Consider the following 24,783-nt stretch of genomic DNA (forward strand, 5'->3'; position numbering starts at 1 on the left):
ATTAATACAGTGACAACTTAAGTTTGCTCAGGCCTCAAAGAATCACTTAAATATATTTTAATGTCAAAGCTTAAGACAGAAGTTTGAAATCCAGAGTGTAACTTCTTTTTTTGCCCCAACTAACATGTGAATACCTACTCAGAAGTTTGTCTCACCCCACACCTCCACCAACTAAGGTGACCTGATCCAAACAAGAACTATAATGTTCCTATATAGTTTACAGCCCTGAAAGTGACATAGTGAATGTCTTTATAATTAAAGAGAAATGGATGTACAGAAGTGAAAAAAGCATTTAGCAGATCATAGTAACACCTTAGTTCAGGCCAAAAAGGTATAAACTACTGCAACTGCTTTGGACCTCACTAAAAAAGCTCCCTCTTCTGGAAATCTCAGAGAAAGGGACTGGTATGTAACTGGAGAGGTACTGGTACTACTCCAGTTCATGGGGTGTCAGTCATCGCCCTCTAAACACCAGATCGCTGCTCCAGCTCTTCATACAAATCAGCATTTTTGTCCCCATTTTGTTTAGATCAGGATCTGAGGAGTTCACTCCCAAAAGGTAAAGCAAGCTGGAAGAAATGCAACTGAATTCCTTTCATACCAAAAGTGAGAGAGCAAGGCTTTCCTGGAAGATATCTTGCAAAAAAATAAAGCACCTCCACAAACACTGTCTTTTGTGATTTTATTAAGAGATGTTTTCAGGACAGTCAAGCTTCTGGTTGTAGATGTTACAAACCCTACAAGGAAAAACAAAATACTGAGTGAGATGGTGACAAACCATTTTCCCGTAATCATTCTTCTACCCAAAACACTGAACAGGCTCCAAGTTCTCAAATTAAATGGCATCTCTCCCTTCCTGCATTTTCCTTGCAGGAACAGATCTTGCAAGTCAGACCCCCTTGTTTCACTGTGGGACTGCAAAGCGTCTGAACTCTCCTCCCTGTTCAAACAAGGCTTGTTTCCATTAGAAAACTCAGCTTGGCTTTCACCAGCAGCTAAGAAAGTTCTACAAGAGGCCACAAGCCCCTGTGCCTCCTGCTGCCTTAATCGGAAAAAGCAAAGCAAACTTTTAAAAGTAGCAAGTTGCACTTTTTCACTGGGAACAACCCAGAGCAGGTCTCAAGACAACTTTGAGTTTTTAATTTCTGTCTTAGAAGCTATTCATTCAAGGAGACCGGATTTCAGACTTTGATTATTTACTTACAAAACTAGTCTATACGTTGTGCTCAACGTTATTGGCTTCTAAGTCTATCCCAAACTGGATCCCATGAGGTAAGGTGTATATATAAGGAATATATACCTTGCGCAGTCAACTGCACACTGGTAGCAAATGGTACAATGTGAAAATATTCAAGACACTGAACCCTTCTCGGACAAATGCCTCTAAGTCACTCAAATTGTGACCCAAGGTCCCCAAATCCATGCTGTAGAACACAACACAAAAAAGGGCACTTGGACAAGGACATTCCCTTTCAGACTCGTCATCTCATCGTCACTGAAGGGTGTGCTTAGCAGGTTTGCAGCGTCTTACACCTTCATCCAGGGCAACACTCTAAAACCAGCTGACCGCTGTACCAGGTACAACGGCAGCAGCTTTTCCTCCCAGCATCCCAGCTACTGGACATCTGGTTTTGGTGACACAACACCTTTTCTGCATGAATTCTCACCAAAACTACCTCTCCCCCATCACAGGCACTTACCCCTCAGGCAGTGGGAACCGGCTGAGGCATCGCTGGCTGTTCTGGTTTGCCACCTTTCTGCTCTGAAATAGGGGTGGTGGGCAAGATCTCTTCTTTGGGTTCCACGATGCTGACGTGGTCTGGCAGAGGTTTTTTGGGGCCAATCTTTCCACTTGGGTCCCAAGGCAACATAATCTTTACTTTGATTCCCAGTACTCCTGCAAAGAGCAACAGGACAACACAGGCATGCTAATTTGACACAAAATACCAAGCACACGTGGAGCAGAGACAAGCTTCAAGGTTATAAAATATGCCATCCGCACTACGAACATCTCCTGACAACAATGAAGATGCAAGCTGATTAACACAAATGTGCTAAAGCTTAAAAATCTAATTACTGTGCATTTTAAATCAGTGTGTTTACCTCTATCCAATTCATTGCCTTCACTAACTGCAGCCTGGGACTAAAAACATGCTATATATTTAAGCCAGGCTAACCCTGGTTTTAAACCCTGTCCTTCCTGTTATAACTCTGCTCACTTTCCTAGGAAACTGCACTTTTTTCTTCTTTTGCATCCCTTCTCAGACAAATGCCTCTAAATCATCCAATGAGTAGGATGTCCTGGCCAAGGCAGCCTCAGCACAGCACCACAGAACATGGCACTGAACAGGCGGCAGTGACACACGGACATCCCTTCTGACTCGTCATCGTATCATCACCGAAGGGAAGGTGGAGAGCAGCTTTGCCTATACTGATATCCCTACATCAAGTGTTCTGCAATTAAATAACCCAAAGCCAATTAAGATGCAGAAGTCATTTGCATTTTACCAGAGGGAAGGCCAAGTGCAAGCAGGCTTGGCTGGTTTAGCTGGGAGGACTTGCCAGGGCACAGTTACGGGGGAAAAGTGTCTGGCCCTTGTTTTTTGTGGGTCTTGTAGCACTCGCGTTCTGTCTGCCAGCCCCTAGGAATCCCAACTGCCAACAGCTCTTAAACTCAATATGTGTTCCATTTGTAAGGTGTTTTGCTACCAACCTCAGAGGCCACAGGACACTAGTATCTTGAAAAACTGAAGCCCCGTTCTCAACTGGAAACATTCAATCCCCACCACTAGAAAAGTGGATGACTGGGATGACTATATGAAATTCTGTCCTCTGCTGAAGGCCCCTTTCTCCATTTCCCATTCATGTAACACAAATAAAGTTCTACCCCAGATGTACTGTGCAAACTCCACAGTGAGACCTTAGTTGCAAAAGCCCAAGAAAACAGATTTTCAGAGTCAACACAACTAGTGGTAGCACAACTGAACCAGTTTGCAGGATCAAAGTCATGTGAATTGCCACCCCACAGGTGACAGAGGGAAACCTCCAACCTGCAGGTACAAGACAGCAGGAGTTGAGATCTTCTGGCTCTGAAGCACGAGTAGAAGGAACCCAAAGAGCTGCAAAGGGATGTGCATCCCAGTCACTCACCCTGCCGCAGAAGGACATGACGCACAGCTGTGTCGACGTAGTAATTCACTGGGTCTCCACTGTGGATCATCAGGCCATCCACAAACTTCATGGATTTGGCACGCTGACCCCTGAGTTTGCCAGACACAACCACCTCACAACCCTTGGCACCGCTCTCCATGATGAAGCGGAGCACACCGTAGCAGGCTCTGAAGGAAAAGAGCAGCAACAGCCACTGCGTTACTCCCACTGCCAAACCCACACGGCTCTGCGGAGGCATTTTACCCCAGTTTCAAGCACAGACACTGTTTTAGCAGCCTAAGAAAACTCTCGAGACTTATGGTCCTTGTAAGGTTGTAGAAACGGTGGCAATTCTGTGTAACATGTCAGGAGTGCGGCTCCTCGTCCCTTCTCAGACAAATGCCTCTAAATCAATCAACGATGACAGGACGCTCCTGTTGAAGAACTGCACGCAGCATCACAGAACGTGACACTGCACAGGCACTGCAACAAGAGCCACCCGCTTCTGACTCGTCATCTTGTCGTCACCGAAGGGACTTGAGAGGCAAGGCCACTGTCACCTGAACTACAATTCAGCCAGAAGGCCTGAAATTGTGTTTCACTCTTCTACCCATTTATTCACAAAGAAATACAAGTAAGCTTTATGCACACCAGTCAGACGTGTATTCTAATATATTCTATGACTTCAATTTTTAAATCTGAAATACGTTATCTAGCAATTACTATCAAAAGTAACCGTATATTAAACAAAAAGCTTCTATATGGTAGAATTATAAAAAATATGACCTGTCCTTTCCAAGCGCAGTATGACTAGGTTAAATTTTAAAACTAAAGGCAAGTCAGCAGGAGTTTGTTTATGAAATGGTATTTGAAGCCCACACTTCCTCACTGTGCAATCACGTTCAACTTGCTCTACTCACCGACGCACCGCTAAACCTCCCAGAAGCTTGTACCGCAGAGACTCTGCCTGAGCGATTGCACACAGACCTCTCGTGGCCACCTTCTCAGCATAGAGCTAGAAAGGAGAAGAAGTAAACTCAGAAACAGGGCTGTATTTCAAGATACTTTTAATTTAACATGCAGAAGTTTTATCTTCGGGCACTACACTCCCTTAACTCCTTTAGTGCCAGTTTCCTGCTCCTGGTAGAGCTCAGAAACACTCACAATGCTCCACTGAAAGCCAGGAGACTATTAAAATATCTATGGTGCAGTCTCAAAGAGCTGCTGCTTCCAACAGACTTAAAATACTCCGTACCACTAGAGAGAGGTATCCAAACAACCACAAAAACTTCAGACAGTTTTTACATCAGTTATGTAAGTCTACTTAAGTATTAAAATCAAATCTAAGAAAAGCTTTGATTTTTAAAAGCTGGGAGAGTGTATTTAATCTAACATCTCCAAAAGCCCCAAGTCTGATACTTCAGAAGAAGCAGACATTCCAAATCACACACACAATATTCCTAGAGCTGACAAATCCTGATGTGCTGTGTGAGTTTGTGTCACTGTGTTTAACCATCTGCTGGAGATAATCAGCAATTTGCACTGTACAATGTGATCCAACAACACTGGCCAAGCAGGAATAAATCTGAGCATTACCCCAGAACACACACTGCCCCCCACCGCTAATTTGTTTCAGAGAAAAGTGCAAGTACAGCCACCAGATTTCAAACATGAAGATGAGAAATTGCTGGTCACTTTACTGCCCTTTTTAACCAAAAATGTCAACGATCCTTCTGCAATGAAACAGTTTCTTTCTAAGGACAGAAGCATTATGAATTCAATAAGGGAAATGGTAACACACAAGTACAAAACATTAAGCTCCTTCTCACTTCAATATTGAGACAGCACCATTCTCTAGAAAACATCTACAGACAAGCTTTAAAAGTTTTATTTGCATCCTCCTTGTTGGGAAATCGGAGAAAACAGCCAAAGCGACAGCACTTAAAATACCACAAAGAGCAAAGCATTTTGGATTTCCATGCAGGAGTGTTCTGTGAGAACAGGCAAACCACAGCCCAAGTTATCTTCAAGTCAAACCCCCTTTCAGGTGACACCATGCAGACAGCACACAAATCTAAGTGCACAACCCACGTACTCCTGTTTTAACTGAGACAGTTTTACCTCAACGCTTCCCTCAGGGAATCCAAACCTCTTCTGCACGACAGCCGTCAGCTCCCGGATGCGGCGGCCTTTCTCACCCAGGACATTCTGAGTTCTGGAAAAAAAAGTAAGTACAGTATGACTGAGAAAAGTGTCTCCACATCTGAGCCTGTAACCATCCCAGAGAGCTTCCAAGCCGAGTATATAACTTAGTTTAGGGGTTGTAGCACTACTCTGTCACTAAAGATCACTTTAGGATCTCTTTCTCAAGTAGTTTACCATACTATTTATGGCTTTAATCTTCAGCCAGCAGCAGAATCCCTTACAGCCTTGTACGGCACCCATAAAGTCAGCAGCAGCACCGCAGTTACCTGGTGGCAAGTATGATAATCTCAGTCCTGGTTGGAGTGACCCGGACTTCAACGCCCGAGTACCCATCTTCAGCCAGTTCACGAGTCAGAAACTCATTCAGCTCAGCTTTGAAGATACCGTCAGCGACAAACTAAAAAAATAAAACAACAACAAATGGATCGTGTCAAAGTAAACAGCCTGAACACACAATTTTCACATAATGAGTTTAGGAGCAATTCATCCCTGGGATCACCATCCCTGGAGAGGTTTTAAAAACATATAGATGAAGTTCTTAGGGACATTATTTAGGGCTAAATTTAGATTATGGTTGGACTCTATGATCTTAAGGGTCTGTTCCAACTGAAATGATTCTATGATCATACTGCAGACTGACAGCTGCTTCCCCCACAGAGAGGAAGTATCAGTGGGGACAAATAAAAGCATTTCTCCTGAAGTTCCCAGAGACAATTCAATTCAACTCTAGCAGGAGCCTACATCACTGCCTGATCGACGTCAGGCAGAAATCATAGCTATGTCTTGCAGTGGCACTTCAGATTTGGTACGAAATTACATAAAATAATTTCAGAGGTCATATCCCTTTATAAGCCCCACAAGTCCTGCTGCCAGGGCTCCCACTTCTACCCTTACAATGCACAGGCGTCAAACCTCCCCCTTCTCCAAGACAGGCAGAGTCCTGCACTCTCTGATCAGGGAGTCACAGAACCACAGGGTGGTTTGGGTTGAAGGGACCTTTGGAGATCCCCCAGTCCAACCCACCTGCTCACGCAGGGTCACCAGAGCAGATCACAGAGGGCCGGTCCGGGCGGGTTTCAATGTCTCCAGAGAAGGAGACTCCACACCCGCTCTGGGCAGCCTGGGCCAGGCTCTGGCACCTCTCAGCAAAGAAGCTGCTGCTCATGTTCAGATGAAGCCCCCTGTGTTTCAGTCTGTGCCCGCTGCCCCTCACCCTGGCGCTGGGCACCACTGAACAGAGTCTGGTCCACTCTCTGACACCCACCCTGACATATTGATCCATTGATCACATCCCTCTCAGCTTCTCATCTCCAGCTCAACAGCCCCAGCTCTCTCAGTGTCTCCTCATCACAAAGATGCTCCAGACCCCTCAGCATCTTTGTAGCCCACCACTGGACTCTCCCCAGTAATTCCTTGTGCTTCTTAAACTGGGGAGCCCAGAACTGGACCCAATGCTCCAGATTCTGCCTCACCAGGGCAGAGCAGAGGGGGAGGAACCTCCCTCAACCTGCTGGTCACACTCTTCCTACGTAGACCAGGTACCATTGGCCTCTTGGCCACATGTTGATTCATGTTGGCACACTGTTGATTCATGGTCAACCTGTTGTCCCCCAGGACGCCCAGGTCTTTCTCTGAAATCCTGCTTTCCAGCAGGTCAACCCCAACCTGTCCTAGTGCCTGCGGCTGTCACTCCCCAGGATCCAAAACTTGCCCTTGTTGAACTTCATCCGGTTCTTCTCTGCCCAGTCGAGCCCGGACACTGGGCACAGTTCTGCAGATGGAGCCTCGCCAGGGCCCAGAGCTCAGCGCAGGCCCCAGGCAGGGCTGTGAGGGGGAATCACAGCTGCCCCCCCGCGCTCTCCCCCCGCCCCGTGGTCTGCGCAGGGCCCCCCGCGCATTCCCTCACCCCGGCCTCCCGCCGCCATGTTCCCCGCCGGGCCGCCCAGCCGCAATCCGCCGCCATCCTCCCGCATCCGCCGCCATCCCCACCCCGCCGCCCCGCCCCGGCGAAGCCCGAGGCCTCCTCCGACGCGACCCCGCCGGTATGGAGGCGCCCCAAAGCTGCGGCGAGCCAGGCCGCCGCCCTCACCTTGCGCTTCTTGGAGATCTGCACCGCCATCTTGAGCCGCGCCGCCCGGCGGAAAGGAGGGAACCCTTCCCAGAGGGAGGGCTATATCTGCCTTCCGCCGCTCCCCATTGGGCCGCCGCGATCACGTGGGTCGGCGGGCGGGGGCCGATGGGAAATGTAGTCTCCCCGGTGCTGACGCGCCGCCATGTTGGGGAGGCTGGACCCTGTCAGTGGGTTTTCCCGCCCTGACAGGCTGTGAACGCCCACAACCCGCATTAAAGCGGCTACAAAACCGATATAATCCACCCCGATTTGCTACGTGGGGGCGTTCTCTGGTAATAAAGACATCTTCTCTTCGCCGTGCTGTGAGGGAAGCGCAGCCTGAGGTGAGGGGAACAGCACAGTCCCCCCTAACAGGCTCCTAACAGTCTTTTTAACCTTTATTTTTTAGGTACTCAGAGCTCATGAGGAAAAAGGTGTGAAAATCACAGGTTATTTGGTTAATTTCCAGCGGAAAATGAGGAGCCTTTGCCACCAGAGGATGCTCTACTATTACCCCATAATTTGCTGCTTTATGGAAATGTTAACAACAGCTATTAACTATCAATAGTTAACTGTAAATATGAATGATATCTAACTGTAAACTTACAGCTATTGCAGGTCTTACCTGCTCTATGTGTGCAGCATCTCGAGGGCTCTACACCTCACTAAAAGACAAATAATTCGGCCAACAGGACAGTTGTGGCTCCAGGGCAGATCTTCTGCGGGATATTTTTCCTCTTATAATCATATTATCACCTCTGCAGTCTGGGCACTGAGTTAAATTAGCACCAGTAAGATGGGATTTCTCCTGTGGTGGTCGAAGATGGGGAAAGTGGCTTTTTTATTGTTATTATTATAAATGGTCCAGGGTTTGTAGGGGATTACAGGGGGCTGGTTGTGCCACTTCAACTAGAAATTATAATAATGGGTAGAAATGATACATGAAAATACCCGCACGCCGGTGGGTAAATACGGTCTGTTTGGGAAGAGCCAGCAAAGGGAATTTCTGCCTTGCAAACCTCCTGGAAAGGAGCCACCAGGTAGGGGGATGAGGGCAAAAAAAAGGTCAAAATGAGCTATTTGACTTTTTGTAAGGCTTCTTTGGGAAAGCCTTGCAGAAAATAAGTGGCCACGGGTGAAGGCAGGGGCATTGCACAGCCATGAATGCATAGACCCCATTGCATCTTTGCAATAGAAGAAGAAATTAAATGGTAGAATTATCAAAAAATAAGTAAGAAGAAATAGGAAAACAACACTTAATGGCTCTGTAAATAATTCCATCTGATCCTCTGTCTCCCCCACTGTCTCTGTTTTTGGGCTAGACTGCTCAAGTTGTGCAAAGCTGAAGAGCAAAGGTCCCCATAAGGGGACTCGTGAGGGGGTCGAGTGCACCCTCAGTGAGTTTGCAGGTGATACCAAGTTGGGTGGAGTGTTGATGTGCTGGAGGGTGGGAAGGCCATACAGAGGGGTCTGGCCCGGCTGGATCGATGGGCTGAGGCCAATTGTCTGAGGTTCAGCAAGGCCAAGTGCCGGGTCCTGCCCTGGGGTCACAGCAACCCCAGGCAGCGCTACAGGCTCGGGGAAGAGCGGCTGGAAAGTGCCCGGCGGAAAAGGAGCTGGGGGTGTTGGTGCCAGCGGCTGAACATGAGCCAGCGTGTGCCCAGGTGGCCAAGAGGCCACCAGCATCCTGGCTGGTACCAGCACTGGTGTGGCCAGCAGGCCCAGGGCAGTGACCGTCCCTGTGCTGGGACCTGGGGAGGCCAAACCGCCAATCCTGGGGGCAGTTTTGGGCTCCTCATCATAAAAAGGAAATTGAGGCGCTAGAGAGAGCACAGAGGAGGGTGACAAAGCTGGTGAGGGGCTGGAGCACAAGTGTGATGGGAGCGGCTGAGGGACCTGGGGGGTTCAGCTGGAGAACAGGAGCTGAGAGGAGACCTTCTGATCTCTGAACTGCCTGAAAGGAGCTTGGAGCCAGGGGGGTCGGGCTCTACTCCCCAGGAACAAGCGCCAGGAGCAGAGGAAACGGCCTCAAGTTGCGCCAGGGGAGGTTGAGGTTGGATGTGGGGAACAATTTGTTCCCCAAAGGGCTGTGGGGCATTGGAACAGGCTGCCCAGGGCAGTGCTGGAGTCACCATCCCTGGAGGGGTTGAACAGAGGGAGATGAGGTTTTTAGGGACATGGTTTAGTGCTGGGGTTAGTCTAGGTTATGGTTGGACTCAATGATCCTGAGGGTCTCTTCCAACTGAAATGGTTCTGTGATTCTATAGATGTATCAGGTGACAATCAGCATCACTCTGGGAACAGCGAGGAGGAGGCAGCTCCGCTCTGGAGCTGGTACCGACCCTCCGAGCAAGGACAGAGAGCGGGACCTTTCCCACCTGGGAGCGTGAGGTGTCTGACACGGACCAGTTTACTTAGCGTTGCCTCATTGAGATATAACCATGCAGGGAATACCAGTATGACCAGTACAGTGCTGGCAAATACCTCTCCTTCCAACACGCAGCCCAATATCGCTGCAGGGAGCAGTGGGGAGGCCGCAGTGCCTGGAAGGAGACAGCTCTTCTCTCTGACAGGGGAAAGATTATTTTGCCACTAGATGTCAGTGGAGATGGCGACAAGGGTGGGAAAAGCTTCGTGTTTCTCCTCATTTCCCTCCTCCCTCTTCCCCAGGGATTTGTTTCTCCAGGATTTAAGGAGTGACAGAGACATCAGTGAAACAGCCTGTCCGGAGCAGCCCATGGTCCACTTTGCCAAGTCAGCTGCTGGTGAGGGACTTGTGCCCCCTCTTGTTGTCACCAAACACCTTTCTCTCACTTCTGGCGTTTCCAACCATCACACCCTCCCCTCAACCAACTCCTTCCCTTCATCTGCACCAGCCCAGGCTTGGCTGTCCCTCATCCTCCACCCTGCATCCTCTCTCCCCACCCGCTGCAGAGGGCTGGGATCTCTCCAGATTGAAGGGACACAGCAGAAGATGCTGTCCCTCACTCCTGTCCCCCCTTCCCCACAGTCGTGCCTACTGTCCTCTGCTCCAACTCTTCCCTCGCTCTCAGGCTGCCCAAACACGCTGACCTTGGTGGTCTCTCTAGTGGCCCCATCCTCCCCTCTCTTGTCACCTCCAAGCTCCTCAAGTGCCAGTTGCTGTCCATGGGGATTTCCTCTTGCACAAATTAGGAGCAACAGCTCCATCTATCTCTTCCCAATCGCTCCCCTGGGGAGTGAGACTGCGGCCAGGCTGCAAACAGGTTTTAGGGGGCACTGGGAGCCCAGGGCTTCGACCGGCCTCTTGTAGTGTGGCCAGAAATAGCTGTTGAGGTGCTTGTGAGCTCTTGGTGCTTTTCTGAGGCCAATTGTGTGAGGTTCACCAAGGCCAAGTGCTGGATCCTGCACTTGGGTCACACCAGCCCCAGGCAGCGCTACAGGCTCGGGGAAGAGCAGCTGGAAAGTGCTCGGCGGAAAAGGAGCTGGGAGGGGGAGACCTTCTGATCTCTGAACTGCCTGAAAGGAGCTTGGAGCCAGGGGGGGTCGGGCTCTGCTCCCCAGGAACAAGCGCCAGGAGCAGAGGAAACGGCCTCAAGTTGCGCCAGGGGAGGTTGAGGTTGGATGTGGGGAACAATTTCTTCCTCAAAGGGCTGTGGGGCATTGGAACAGGCTGCCCAGGGCAGTACTGGAGTCACCATCCCTGGAGGGGTTGAACAGACACAGAGATGAGGTTCTCAGGGACATGGGGTAGTGCTGGGGTTGGGTTATGGTTGGATTTGATGGATTCTGTGATTCTCCAGCTGCATCCCTGGACACAGAAAAGCCAGCTCATGTGCCGGTGTCAGAAGAGGTGTTGCTCCCTTCCTAGCACCGTATAAATCACCACCAATGCTTCATTCAACCCTACATCTGCAAGAAATCGTCCTGGCTGTAAGGCGCCCTCATTTCTGTCCCCCGATCTGAGTCTGCAGGTTGCTTCTCACCGTCCTCAGAGGGACCAGCTGAGCCTTATCCACAAGAGGAGCTGGGGCTGCTGGGCTGCACGGCGCTGAGGCCGAGCTGCAGGCGAGTTCAGGAGGGCGCCTGGGATTTAATGCAGGTAGGAAAATACCACAGGGCACCACCTTAGTGGAGATACTAAAGCCAAAAGGCCAGGGATGTACCTCAAACATCTCTAATCCGTCTGGATGGACCACAGGACTGAGAGACACAGCAGCAGACCCAAACAAGAGTGGGGGTGTGTGTGACTTTTCCCCACCCCACCACTGAGACACAAGATTAGCAGGAGAAATCTCATCTGTGGGAAAACCTTTCCTTTTTTTTTTTCCAGCGTGGTGCAGTGTCGCATTTTCCCTGGCAGCAAAGAGGCTGAGAATCGCTCCCCCTCTTTCCTCCCTCACCCCTGCCCCTTCCTCCCCCTCCACGGCCCATCCCGCTGTTTCTGGAGCCCCGCTGTGAACCAGCTCCCAGAAACGATCCAACACAAACACACATATATTTGGGGGGAGGTTATTTAAAACCCTGCTCGTTCCTCTGCTCCAGCCCAGCTCCACAGCAGCCTGTGAGCATCAAAGAGAGAGCAGCAAATTGCAGGAGGGGGATGGGGGCCAGGCAGGAACATCTTGCTCAAATGGCCACGAAGGTGGTCAAGTCTGGGGGTGGCACTTGGGGACAAGTTGAAGGAACATCTGCGTTTGAGATCCTCACCCCAGGGTGATGCCAGACCATCAGACACTGGTTTGAAGAAGTGACCAGGAGTTGAGGGTGTCTCTGTGTAGGGATCTGAACTCAAGAGCCTGTTAACCAGGGGCTCAAACCATTTTTAAGAAAAGACCCTCCAAACCTGCACAAAACCCACTCTGCTGATTTCCAGCTTGGGACCACGATGCTTCCAGAGCAGGAAGTATCTGCCCAAGATCATCTTTTTTTTTTTAGGCTGAGTTTATCCAGGAGGGGCTCAACCCATGTATTTCTGGATCATATAAAGACAGGGAAAGGCACAACATTAGCAAAAAAGCCTGGCCCTGACGTGAATCGCCTTTTCCATGCCCTATTAAGGAGAAACTATGTGTTGTGTCAGCATTTCAGGGTCAGCATTGACAACCAGAGTCGGGGTCAAGCTGCACCCTGGTACAAAGCAGGGGCCTTGGTGGCGTTAGGCAGCAAGGGAATGTCCCCTCTCCCCCCAGACACAGCCCGGCTAAGCCAGCGGGCTCCGAGCTGGGGCCTTCACAGCCGGGAACATTTCAGTCCCTTCCACAAATAGCAACGTGGGATTCCTCCCTTGGCTCGGGCCGTCCCCGTCTGCAGCCCGAGCCGGCCAGTGCGATTCCCAGAGATAAGTGGTGATGCTCCAAGATGCTGTCTGCAACCCAACGGGGATGGATTCACCTCCGCTCCATCCCTGCTGAAATGGAAGCTGGCAGCATCCTGAAAAAGCTGTGATGTGCCTGCACCCTTCATCCTGGAGAGCTCAGTGCTGGTCCAGCAAAGCAAAGGGTTGTCGTTCAGGTCAGATGTAAGGAGGAAATTTTTTTACAATGGGGGTGGTGAGAGCCTGTCCCAGGTTGGCCAGGGAGGTGGTGGATGAACCATCCCTGGAGACATCCCAGGCCAGGCTGGACGGGGCTCTGAGCAACCTGAGCTGGTGAAGATGTCCCTGCTCATGGCAGGGGTGGCACTAGATGAGCTTTGAAGGTCCTTTCCAACCCAAATTATTCCATGATTCTATGATTCTCAGCCCCAGCGCGGCTGCTCGGTTGGCTGGAGCTGCAGCAGGTTTCCTCGCTGCGGGGGATGCCGGCGTGGAGCAGGTTTGGGAATCAGGAGCTGTCCTGCCTCCCCCTGGTTCCTTTCATTGCCCAGACAGCGACATGGTTTATAGCAGCCCAAGGCCATTGAACAGGCTCAATTAAACTGGAATCCCCGCGTTTTCTCCCCAGGAACCTGGCTCCCGTTCAGAGCATCCAGGAGGGGCTGGCAGCCCTTTGCAGTGAAGGGGCCAGGACAGCCAGCAGCTTTCCCGGCTCACAGGCACGCTGGATTTTAGAATGACCCATGTTTTCCCTGGGTGATGGCAAAAGGTGGTTTTGGGAGCAAACACCCTGCATGGGAAGGTCCCTGATTGCCATTGTTGCTGCTTTCATGCAGCAAAAATTGCTGGTGCTGCAGAGAGATCCTGCAGGTATCCAAGGACTGTGCTGGTTTGCAAAAGGAAGAAAATTGCTCTGTGCAACTACCTGAATGGAGGGTGTAGCGAGGGGAGGGTCGGTCTCTTCTGAGGAACAAGTGCCAGGACCAGAGGAAATGGCCTCAAATTGCACCAAGGGAGGTTGAGGTTGGATGTGGGGAACAATTTGTTCCCCAAAGGGCTGTGGGGCATTGGAACAGGCTGCCCAGGGCAGTGCTGGAGTCACCATCCCTGGAGGGTTGGACAGACAGATGAGGTTCTCAGGGACATGGGGCAGTGCCAGGGGTGTGTTAACAGTTGAACTCGACGATCTTGAGGGTCTTTTCCAACCAAAATGATTCTATGATTCTAAAATACAGGGGAACAGCCTCAGCGTCATCAAAACGGCACCTGGACAGAAGCACAGGGTCTGCCCCTTCCTGCTGTGCCGAGACACCCATTCTCCTGCGACGTGGGGCAGCTGCAGCCCAATCTGGCCTCTTCCACCTGTGTCCACAGAGCAAGATGCAAACTGAATTTAATGAGAGGGAGGTAAAACATCGGTCCTGTGGTCCCTTGGGTTCAGATACCTGCACGATATCAAGCTACGAGCTGGGTCCCCACGCAGGACAGGAGAAGCCCCATCACCTCTCTGGATATACCTCAGCAGTTTGGAAAACCTCCCGTTTCTCCTGATTTTCTCCCTGTCAAAACAAGCTGTGGCACAGTCCTTGGGGCCATGCTACAGGGATTACAACCTCAACAGAAACCCTGTCCCCATCTGGAGCAGACCCCCAAAGCGCCTCTCAAGAGCAGGTCTTCACTCTTCCAAGCCCCGAAAATTCGCCTCCTCCCCCAATAAACATTTTGGGCTGTTGGAGGGGTGGCACTTCTACCCCTAAGATCACTCTTTTCACAGCAGCTGAGCTTGTCTGCCTGCAGCTGTAGGGATGGAGCTGGTGATAAAGGAAAGGGTGGCTGCTTGGAAAGATCCATATGGATATAGATTTATTGACTGAAGCCAACTGAACCGGCTGTCTGCCGGTTGGATGGTGTAAGAGCAGAGACTCCTGGACCTGTGACACCGGACTAAGGGCCCCCTGGACACCCAAAGGCCTGAGGAACAGCAAGGAGGAGCTGTGGAGAACCGAGGTGGGCTCTACAAGGAAAGAGCTGCCCCTAGCAGCGAGAAATCTGATGGTTGGGAATGATGAAAATCAGATGGCAATGAAAATCAGATGGAAGACGTGATGATGACAGGAATATCCAAATCACTTAAAGGAGGGAAAAAAAAAGCATTTACACCCATCAGCTCTGACCACATTTCTCGGTGGTGAGGAAGCTCTCCTGTCATGGAGTGGTCCCAGGGTTGAATGTCTGCGATGGGAAACGGAGAACAGAGCAGAAACCTCAGCTCAAGCCGAGGCCCCGAGGTGGGCCAGGAGCTGCGTCGTGGCAGCCCAGTGCTGCTGGGACCAGAGGAGAGGACCAGGATCACGTCTACAAGAAGCCAAGGGCAGAAGGTCTCTTCACCTCCCTTAATTGGTGGAGTGTTTCATTGCAAATGAACCATTCCCCTAAAACAGAGTAATCTGAGCACGAGCAATCCAAAATACCGACGTGGATGAAGATGTGTTCAGACACATTGCCCAGACTCGTTTCCGTCAGTTCTGCTCAGCTGGGACAAGGCTGGGTGCCGGGACAGGGCATGAAACTACAGCTTGATGCACCGACCCAACCTTGTGTCTGCAAGACGCTGTTGTCTCCATGTGTCCTGAGAGGGGTCCCAAAATTTGGCCATCAGCATCCTCAGAGGGACAGGCTGGCCGTCCCACATTCCCAAGACCCTAAACCGCATCCAAAGCTCCCAGGCCCTGCTGTGACACCAAGAAACAAGACCAAGGTCAATGCTCCAAGTTAAATCTACCTCACACCACCTTTTTCTACCGCAGCCAGAGGCCTAGAAAAGAAAAACATCCGAATCACCGTCCCTACAACCAGCAATTTAATCAGCCGCACCACAGAGTTAATGAATTTTCCCAGCAAGCAGCTGTGGAAAATGAAACCCAGGGTAGAGATGGACAAGAAGAGATAGTTTGCATGAAATGAATGGAGAGCAGTCCTGGAAAGTAATTCAAGTAGAGATATGATGAATGGCAAGCACCAGTTGTAAAGCATTTGCAAAGTCTGACTCAGATGGGAGTTTCATTGCAAAAGCCAAAGTATTATAGTTTATTGCAGTCAGAGCAGCTGCTCCCGTTCGAGTTGAATTGCCACATCTGTTAAAAATCCCCGCGCCAAGTTGCTCACAACTGGGAGCTCTGGAAAAGCCCCTGAGAAACATGTCGTGTCCCCGTGGAGCCCAAGCCCAGCTCCAGTGAGCCCCTTCCCGCACGGAGCAGCCCAAGGAACCCATCAGAATGTGTCGAGATGGAGTGGAAACGTGGCCGGGAGGAGCAAGAGTCAGGGCCACGTTTACAGACCTTTTGTACACGCGGGAGGATTTACTGTTTCTTGGCTTGGCAAGAACACGGGGGACTAAGTCCGGCAGTGGAAGGTGGCGCGACCCTGCGGCATAGGGAGGGGAAAAGGTGTTTCCAGGCAGAGACAGAGCTCAGCTGCCCCAGTCCCGTCCCCTTCCCTGCTAAAGGAATCCAAGAGCAGGATTAAAACTGGGGCAGAAACAGCTCAGGTCTACGCTAAGGATTAATAACTGTGGTTTAGTAAAATACAGCTCTGGAAGGAGAAGTCTCCAGGAGGAGACTTCACACGCGTGAGAACGTGATTAAAACATTCAAGTGATGAGGCTCAAACACAAAAATCCATAAACATGTCAATTGTTCAAACCCTAAAAGTTCTGCAGCAGAGATTTTCTGGACTTCATCTATAAACTTCATCTATAAACTTCATCACCGAATCGTTACCAAAACAGAGTCCAACCCACCAGCCCGACTCAGTTGTAGTCCTGGCCGATTATCTCCATTAAAGCCAGTAAATCGTTGGCAGCGTTTCAGCGACTGCTCACAAATGGGTCCATGTCTTCGACACTTTCCTTTGGGCATCCGCCTCCTGTAAACAAGATTTTGCTTCACTGCCTGGATCCGCTTAAAGGACTTTAAGCACATTAGTAAATAATTTATACTTCCTTTAAAAACAGGAAATGGAATAAGGACGCTCGGTGTGCTATTTAGCTGGAAATTGTTTGGCTCTTTACTATTTAATGAACTGACTGGCTGCTAACAGAGGTCATTCCAGCAGCTCACGCCCCAGCCCTCCGGCTCTGTGCGAGGTACGTAAATTGAAACTTTAATGGGCATCTCGAGGAGAGCAGTTTGCCCTGGTTGTATCACTTGAAACCCATCAGTTTAAGTAAGTGATTCTTAATCAGCTTTCAAGCTGCAGGAAAAAAGCAGAGGGCAGGAGGCGGCTGTTTTCCCCTGCGTACCGCGTTTTACCATGATTTATGGGTGCATTTGTACCAGACGCGCTGAGATAAGGCCGGTTGCAAAGGCCATTACCTGATTTTCCATGTGCTCCCTGAAATGGCAGCTTGTGGTTTAACGGTGGTTACGTGACACATGAGGATGTGGAGAGCTCAGGCCTCCAATGAGAGGGATGTGGATGTGCATGCACGGGGCATGCGCTCAGGATCACAGAATCGCAAAATGTCAGGGGTTGGAAGGGACCTGGAAAGCTCATCCAGTGCAATCCCCCCATGGAGCAGGAACACCCAGATGAGGTTACACAGGAAGGTGTCCAGGCGGGTTGGAATGTCTGCAGAGAAGGAGACTCCACAACCTCCCTGGGCAGTCTGGGCCAGGCTCTGCCACCCTCACCAGGAACAAGTTTCTCCTCATATTTAAGTGGAACCTCCTGTGTTCCAGTTTGAACCCATTGCCGCTTGTCCTACCATTGGTTGTCACTGAGAAGAGTTTGGCTCCATCCTCCTGACACTCACCCTTTCCATATTTATAAACATTAATGAGGTCATGTGGTAGAAAGTGCAGAAAAAGTGTTTGATTTTCATAGAATCACAGAATCATTTTGGTTGGAAAAGAACCTCAAGATAAATTCCAACCATAACCCACCCCTGGCACTGCCCCATGGCCCTGAGAACCTCATCTCTGTCTGTCCAACCCTCCAGGGATGGTGACTCCAGCACTGCCCTGGGCAGCCTGTTCCAATGCCCCACAGCCCTTTGGGGAAGAAATTGTTCCCTGCATCCAACCTCAAACTCTCTTGGTGCAACCTGAGGCCATTTTGTTCCTCTGGCCTGCAAGCAAGGAACAGTGTGGGTTCCCCATGCCCAACGCAAGCGCAGATCCCACAAGAGCCATTTTTGCTGCTTTATATTGAAAAAGTGGAGAAGGGGAAAGTGCTGTGAAGCCAAATTTCAGGCTCCTCGCTTCCTGCTGCTGCTTTCTTGCCCCAAACCACAGCAGCACAGGGGCTGCTGTAACAAGGGATGTTCATGCTTAATGAGCTCATCTGGCCAAAGCCTCTCCAGCTGATGGTGATCTCGGTGTCGGGCTCATTGAAGGCTCTTCCTGCTGCTGTTTTTCTCCTGCTACCTCTTCATGTGCCTTTTGATTTTCTGCTGGAAAGCTGGTCCTGGAGGAAAAAATATTAATGCCCCAAGGCAGAGAGTGAGAAAACACAGCCCAAAATCTCCACGTGCCTTCTCCCCATTGTGCTGCTACCTCCAGCCTTATACTCTGTTCTCTGCTTGGTAATGAGGTGACTAAAAGCAATAATTACAGCAGGAGAAATATCACGCCAAAAAATTACACCCCTTTTATATTTTTCACAAAGACGCCGCAGCGCATTGGAGACAAAGGATGAGGAGCTTTTCCTCCCATCAGCAAACATTTCCTAACGTTGTGGTAGGATGTCTGGGCGATGCTCACAAGCTTTTTCCCTCTTGCACAGGGGCAGAGGAGAACGTCTGGCTGTGGAGGAGAGGACACGGGTGACTTATCCCTTGCACCTGTGTTTGGCAAACTGGTTTTGCTCCCCACGCTTTCTGTCGCTGATTTCAGTCAGCTCAGCAACCCCAGGCTTGGGGAAGAGCGGCTGGAAAGTGCCCGGCGGAAAAGGAGCTGGGGGTGTTGGTGCCAGCGGCCGAACATGAGCCAGCGTGTGCCCAGGTGGCCAAGAGGCCACCAGCATCCTGGCTGGTACCAGCACTGGTGTGGCCAGCAGGCCCAGGGCAGTGACCGTCCCTGTGCTGGGACCTTGGGAGGCCAAACCTTGAATTCTGGAGGCAGTTTTGGGCCCCTCACACCAAGAAAGGCCTTGAGGTGCTGGAGCGAGTGGAGAGAAGGGAACGGAGCTGGTGAGGGGCTGGAGCACAAGTGTGATGGGAGCGGCTGAGGGACCTGGGGGGTTCAGCTGGAGAACAGGAGCTGAGGGGAGACCTTCTGATGTCTGAACTGCCTGGAAGGAGCTTGGAGCCAGGGGGGTCGGGCTCTGCTCCCCAGGAACAAGCGCCAGGAGCAGAGGAAACGGCCTCAAGTTGCGCCAGGGGAGGTTGAGGTTGGATGTGGGGAACAATTTCTTCCCCAAAGGGCTGTGGGGCATTGGAACAGGCTGCCCAGGGCAGTGCTGGAGTCACCATCCCTGGAGGGCTGGACAGACGGACATGAGGTTCTCAGGGACATGGGGCAGTGCCAGGGGTGGGTTATGGTTGGACTCGATGATCTTGAGGGTGATGTGAATTGATAAGTCTGCAGCAGGACTTGGCGGAAGGACCAATCTCCACACCCAAATCCTTGGTGTCAAAGCTGCGCCTCAAAAATCTTTCAGCTGTGTCACCTCCCTGTTTGGGCTGGGGGAAGCAAAACAACTTAGCAATGCAGAGGACAAAGCTGAAGGCGTTAAATAGGCAGCGTCCGCACTTGTAATCCAACACCGGGGCTCCTCGGGGAGGCTTTGTGCCCCAGCGCTGGCTGACCTCCATCCTTCAGTTCCTTCTAATGGCCGTTGGCAAGAGGACAAGACTGAGCACTAATGGGGCAACATGCCCTCTGAGGTCTCATTGACAGCTGACTTTCGTGGTTCCAGCCCACCCTTCACACTAGGGACATCTGAGTTTTGTAACTCTTGGTTTGCCGTGTGAAAATATCAGTGAAAATTATAGAATCACAGAATGTCCTGGGTTGGGAGAGACCCACGAGGATCATGGAGTCCAACTCCTGTCCCTGCAATGACAACCCCGCAGTTCACACCGTGTGTTTGAGGACATTGTCCAGTCTCTTGTTGAACACTGTCAGGTTGGGGCTGTGACACCTCCCTGGGAAGCCTGTTCAGTGTCCAGCACCCTCTGGGTGAAGAACCTTTTCCTCATGTCCAAACTAAACCTTCCGTGGTACATCTTCCTGCCATTCCCTGGGGTCAGCCGGCCCTGCTGGGCAGGAACACCCCACGCTCGGCAATAACCTGGCTCTGGCTTTGTCCTGCTGCCGCAGGCGATTCTCCACCCCCAGGAAACAGCAAGAGAGCAGCGGTGATAAAACAGCACTTGGTCTAAGCACAAGGTTATTTTCTAGGACATTAAGCAGAGTCCTCAGAAGCCGCCTTGCAAAAGAGCCACGAAGAAGGAAAAGACACCTGAGCAGAATGCAAAAGCAGAGCAGCAAACCTAACACCTTGTTTTTTTTAATCTTTTACAAATAGCTTTAAATAAAGGGTGAGCTCAACCCAGCAGTTTGAGTGGCTATTTGCTTTAGAAAACAAGCAGTTTCAGCAAAAATATCAAATGACTGCCATCCAGAAAGCTCTTATTTTCGGTATCTCAGCTATTCACATCTCTAAATAAAACATTCAAGCTGCTATACAACACAACTGTTTTGCAGGGGCTAATCAATAAATGAAAAGTATTTACCAAGCCTGCTTTTCTGTCGGAATAATACTCCTAACACCCTAGAATTATCTCCATCTACGTCTGGCGAGGACTTCAAATCAATGAATCGTCTCCTCATCCTCGGGTTAGCTCAGTCGGATAATTCTGAAAGCGGTGGCAGCAGTTCTCCACTATTAGTCGTAACGGCTGTGCCAGCTGAATTAACATGAGATCCCCCTCGTTATCCGAGGACAATTATGCTCTGCCAGCGTCCTTGGATAATAATTTGCAGTGACCTCGACAGCAATTTGTGGTAGGCTGAGAATCGCCCATGATGCGGGTTTCCTTTCTAGGAACATTAACCGCCTGGTATTTAATCTCACACGCAGCGTGGCTCTGTACCGCGAGAGCCGGGACGCGGTAACGCTGGTCGAGGGAAGCGGCGCTGATTTACAGTGCGGGGAGACCTGGATTTGCAAAGCCAAGCTCAATCATAAACCAACAAGTACGAGACATTCAGGAGGTGAGAGCTGGGTTAAAGGAGATTGTAATGGATGTACCGATCCAGCCACCTCTCTCTGCTGTGATGCCTTGAATGTCACTGAGCACAGAATTCAGCGCTCCCTCTTTCAATCAGGCCGGACGGGAGGAAGAAACTGTTGCCCCGAGGGTGGTGAGAGCCTGTCCCAGGTTGGCCAGAGAGGTGGTGGATGAACCATCCCTGGAGACATCCCAGGCCAGGCTGGACGGGGCTCTGAGCAACCTGAGCTGGTGAAGATGTCCCTGCTCATGGCAGGGGGGGCACTGGGGGAGCTGGGGAGGTCCCTTCAACCCAACTATTCTATGATTCTATAATTCAATGAAAACTTTCCAGCAAGTCTCCTCCGAAACAAATTAATGGTTTTCCCAGTTTGCTTTTTCATTTCAGAACCAAATATTTACCAACACAAAGCTGAACCAGCCCCAGCACCGGTTTGTCTCTGCTGAACCAGCTCCAAGAACAGCACAGAACTCACATCAGCTTATTCTGGCTGCGTTGTCTGCAAGGGGCCTGATTTGGCGCATTAGAGCGACACGGACAGATACAACCCGGCCTGCTGGTACAGAACTGAACCCATCAAAAGGGTTTTGGACACATCTGAGCTCATTGCCGGACTCTACCTGGATCATTGCGTGTGACCACAGCAGTCTTGGATTAGCACAAGGTGCCCTAAAGCTGGATTTACAGAACCACGGCCTCTGAAACCTCCCGCTGCTTTCACGCCTTAACAAGTCTTAGTCTCTGCTCTGCTGGCTCAAACACCCCAAGGGGAGCCCTCGGATCCTTTCATTGAAGTTGCTGGGAAGTCCCAGCACTCACTATTTCCCTCTGGTTTTCTTCCAAAGCTTCCAAAAGGGGCTTCGCTCCACAGGTTCTTTCTCTTCTGGCATCCAAACGTGGTGTTACCACCAGCGTTACCAATGTTCTCAGTCGCCTTGTACATTCCTCAGCCACAGTCCCCCCCTTATCTCTTCGCTTGCTGCCATACGGAGCCCCTTCCTCCTTTTTTTTAAGGAGTAGGAATCATTTCTGTCACCTCATTCCTGAGAAAAATGCCAATTTTTCTGGATTAAAATCAACTCTGCTCGCTCCGCGGCAATAGAGCCCGAACAGAAATACACGGCTCATACCCCACTCCTCAGAAACCACAATATCCTTATGAAGGAGGACATGAAATTAATAATATATATTTACAAAAAAAATCCTCTAACGTTACTTTTCAATGATCGGCCTCTCGTCTCTTTATGTTACTCATGTTTAATCTGAGGCTGTTGAAGGTTTCCGTCCACACTTGACGCCTGCAGACCGAGCGCCCTCACTTCACCATCCCCCTGCACTAAGCAGGAAGGAGGCCCCTGTCTTAGAGAAATTAATTAGTGCAGTAATTTGCTCGGGACACAGAGGTGAAGCGGAATTTGGCCCACTCTGCAGGATTCAGCTGAGTAAAAAGGACAAATAGCTGTGCAGTCGGATTTAAAATAGAGCTGCTGTCAGCATTCCCGCTGCAACTAGACCTGGAAATTCATCCGTCTTTCAATAAACAACGGAAAAAGGAAAAGCAATCACAGTAGACAAAACTAATTACACCACAGCAGTAACATTCCTCACAGCAATTGCTCGCGAATCCGCATTAGAAAAGGAAAATCTAACCCAGAAGCCACTGTATTAAAAAAGGTAAAAATTTGGGAGCGGAATAAAATAAATTTCAAAATAGAAGGGTGCTATGTAGCTCGATAATGCACAGATTTATCTTAGAAAAGATAAAGCTTCAGGTGATGCTGACACTGCTGTGCAAACAGGACATAGAGAATTTGTCCAGGGAGGTCGGTGCTGGAGCGAGGAGCAGAAATGAGCTCCCAGCTCCTCAACCCAATGTTTTAACGTAACCGACTCTTCCCCAGTTGGGCCCGTTTCATGTTCGTCTCGCTCATGCCAGTCACAACCACTTTTGTGTCCATCAGTAACGCTGCTCCAGCAGCACAACCTCTTCCTTTGAAGCATCTGGTTGATTTTCATGGAATCATTTTAATTGGAAAAGACCCTCAAGATCATTGATTCGAACAGTTAACCCACCCTGGCACTGCCCCATGTCCTGAGAACCTCATGTCCGTCTGTCCAACCCTCCAGGGATGGTGACTCCAGCACTGCCCTGGGCAGCCTGTTCCAATGCCCCACAGCCCTTTGGGGAACAAATTGTTCCCCACATCCAACCTCAACCTCCCCTGGCGCAACTTGAGGCCGTTTCCTCTGCTCCTGGCGCTTGTTCCTGGGGAGCAGAGCCCGACCCCCCTGGCTCCAAGCTCCTTTCAGGCAGTTCAGAGATCAGAAGGTCTCCCCTCAGCTCCTGTTCCCCAGCTGAACCCCCCAGGTCCCTCAGCCGCTCCATCACACTTGTGCTCCAGCCCCTCACCAGCTCCGTTCCCTTCTCTCCACTTGCTCCAGCACCTCAAGGCCTTTCTTGGCGAGTGGGGCCCAAAACTGCCCCCAGGATTTGAGGTGAACTTTCTGTCCTCACTGTACATTCAGAACGCAACGTCAACCAGTATATTCTCATGCAGCGAAGTCCCGCAGGTTGAATTTTAACTGTGTTTTTCCAGAACCATTCCCAGCTGTGCGTATTGGCGACCCCAGCCTGACCAGCAGCCCCAGCAGCACGCGCTCACTGGGATCTCACCAGCTCTCGCAAGATGACCAACAATCTTCTCCATCTGTGGGTATCTAAACTGCCCGTCCTGCATCCATGTCCATTTTAGGCTGACATGATGTATTTATGTGCAAGATGAACTGGAGTAGCTGGGGAAAGCCATCTGAAGTGCTCAGCTTGCAGATTTGCGGTTGAATAACTTCTACTTTCAAGGCAAAGATGAAGCCCTAACAGGACAAGCTTAACCACATCTGCTCTTCACAGCAAATACTGGATGACCGAGGAAAATACTTTGGAGGTATTCACACGATTTTGTATTTGTTGGGTGAAACGATGTAAGAGAATCCAAAACCTTCTGTGGGGACAGAAGTGGGGACAGTTTTCATGAGCGGCAATGCTGGCTCAACAGAGCGGGACGGAGATCACCGAGCCCGTTCCCTCCGCCGTGCCCTGCTCAGATACCAGCGGTGAAATCCAGGAGACAGCCAAAGAGGGTTTTAAACAAAGCGGCGGAAGAATCGCTGCTTAACGCATTTGAGATGGGCCAAGAGGCTGGAAAATTGATTGCAGGGAGCAAACTTGAGATGGGAAGAGGAGGAGGAAAGAGATCGGGCTGCAAACGGGGCTGGCAGGAACCACAACTTGCCTCATTCACCGGGGATCTGGGCTGGACTCGGGATTTAAAATCCTCCACAAGCCACTTCCAATGTACAAAGCAGCGTCTCTATACTATGTCGGGTTGTTTTCCAGAGAGTTTTTGGGAGCAGAAACAAGGCCATGGCAGAACAGTGGGTTTGTGAGGTACAAACTGAAGCTTCGATCTTGTAACCTGTTTTCTGTGCGGTGATTTGCAGCTCCTGGCCCCACGCACGTCCCTGCTCCGTGTCAGACCCACGGGGCTCCAAACCGGCTGATGCAGCACCTGGGATCCCCAGAAAGCACCAAGTCCTCTCTGAAAGGTCTCTGACTGACCTCAAAGCTCTTCAGAGAATCACAGAATCATTTTGGTTGGAAAAGACACTCAAGGTCATTTTCCTGCTCCAGCAGGGGGATTGGACTAGATGATCTTTTGAGGTCCCTTCCAATCCAGAACATACTGTGATACTGTGATACTGTGAGTCCAATGTTCCCCCACCCCTGG

General features: G+C 50.5%; 1 protein-coding gene across 1 annotated transcript; it reads right to left on the reverse strand.

Annotated features, from left to right (window-relative positions):
* Nucleotides 1-665: 665 nt before the first annotated feature.
* On the reverse strand, nucleotides 666-7,548 carry RPS3 (ribosomal protein S3). The gene is made up of 7 exons (XM_080350453.1): nucleotides 7,445-7,548; nucleotides 5,622-5,752; nucleotides 5,272-5,365; nucleotides 4,071-4,165; nucleotides 3,151-3,338; nucleotides 1,701-1,897; nucleotides 666-737 (listed from the first exon to the last, which is right to left on the reverse strand). The coding sequence occupies exons 1-6, from the start codon at nucleotides 7,472-7,474 to the stop codon at nucleotides 1,704-1,706; spliced, it is 732 nt and encodes a 243-aa protein (XP_080206579.1). The 5' UTR covers nucleotides 7,475-7,548; the 3' UTR covers nucleotides 666-737; nucleotides 1,701-1,703.
* Between the last annotated feature and the right edge of the window lie 17,235 nt (nucleotides 7,549-24,783).

The sequence above is a fragment of the Nesoenas mayeri genome (assembly GCF_963082525.1).
Source record: "Nesoenas mayeri genome assembly, chromosome: 1".
In the NCBI taxonomy this organism is placed as follows: Eukaryota; Metazoa; Chordata; class Aves; order Columbiformes; family Columbidae; genus Nesoenas; species Nesoenas mayeri.

Bases quoted from the DNA above. Each gene is read 5' to 3' on its own strand.
- RPS3 (XM_080350453.1), bottom strand. From the start codon at position 7,474: ATGGCGGTGCAGATCTCCAAGAAGCGCAAG. The intron at 4,166-5,271 runs GTAAAACTGTCT...TCTCCTTTCTAG, and splicing joins TCCCTGAGGGAAGCGTTGAG to CTCTATGCTGAGAAGGTGGC. The intron at 3,339-4,070 runs GTGAGTAGAGCA...CTTTTCCTTCAG, and splicing joins GGAGGTTTAGCGGTGCGTCG to AGCCTGCTACGGTGTGCTCC.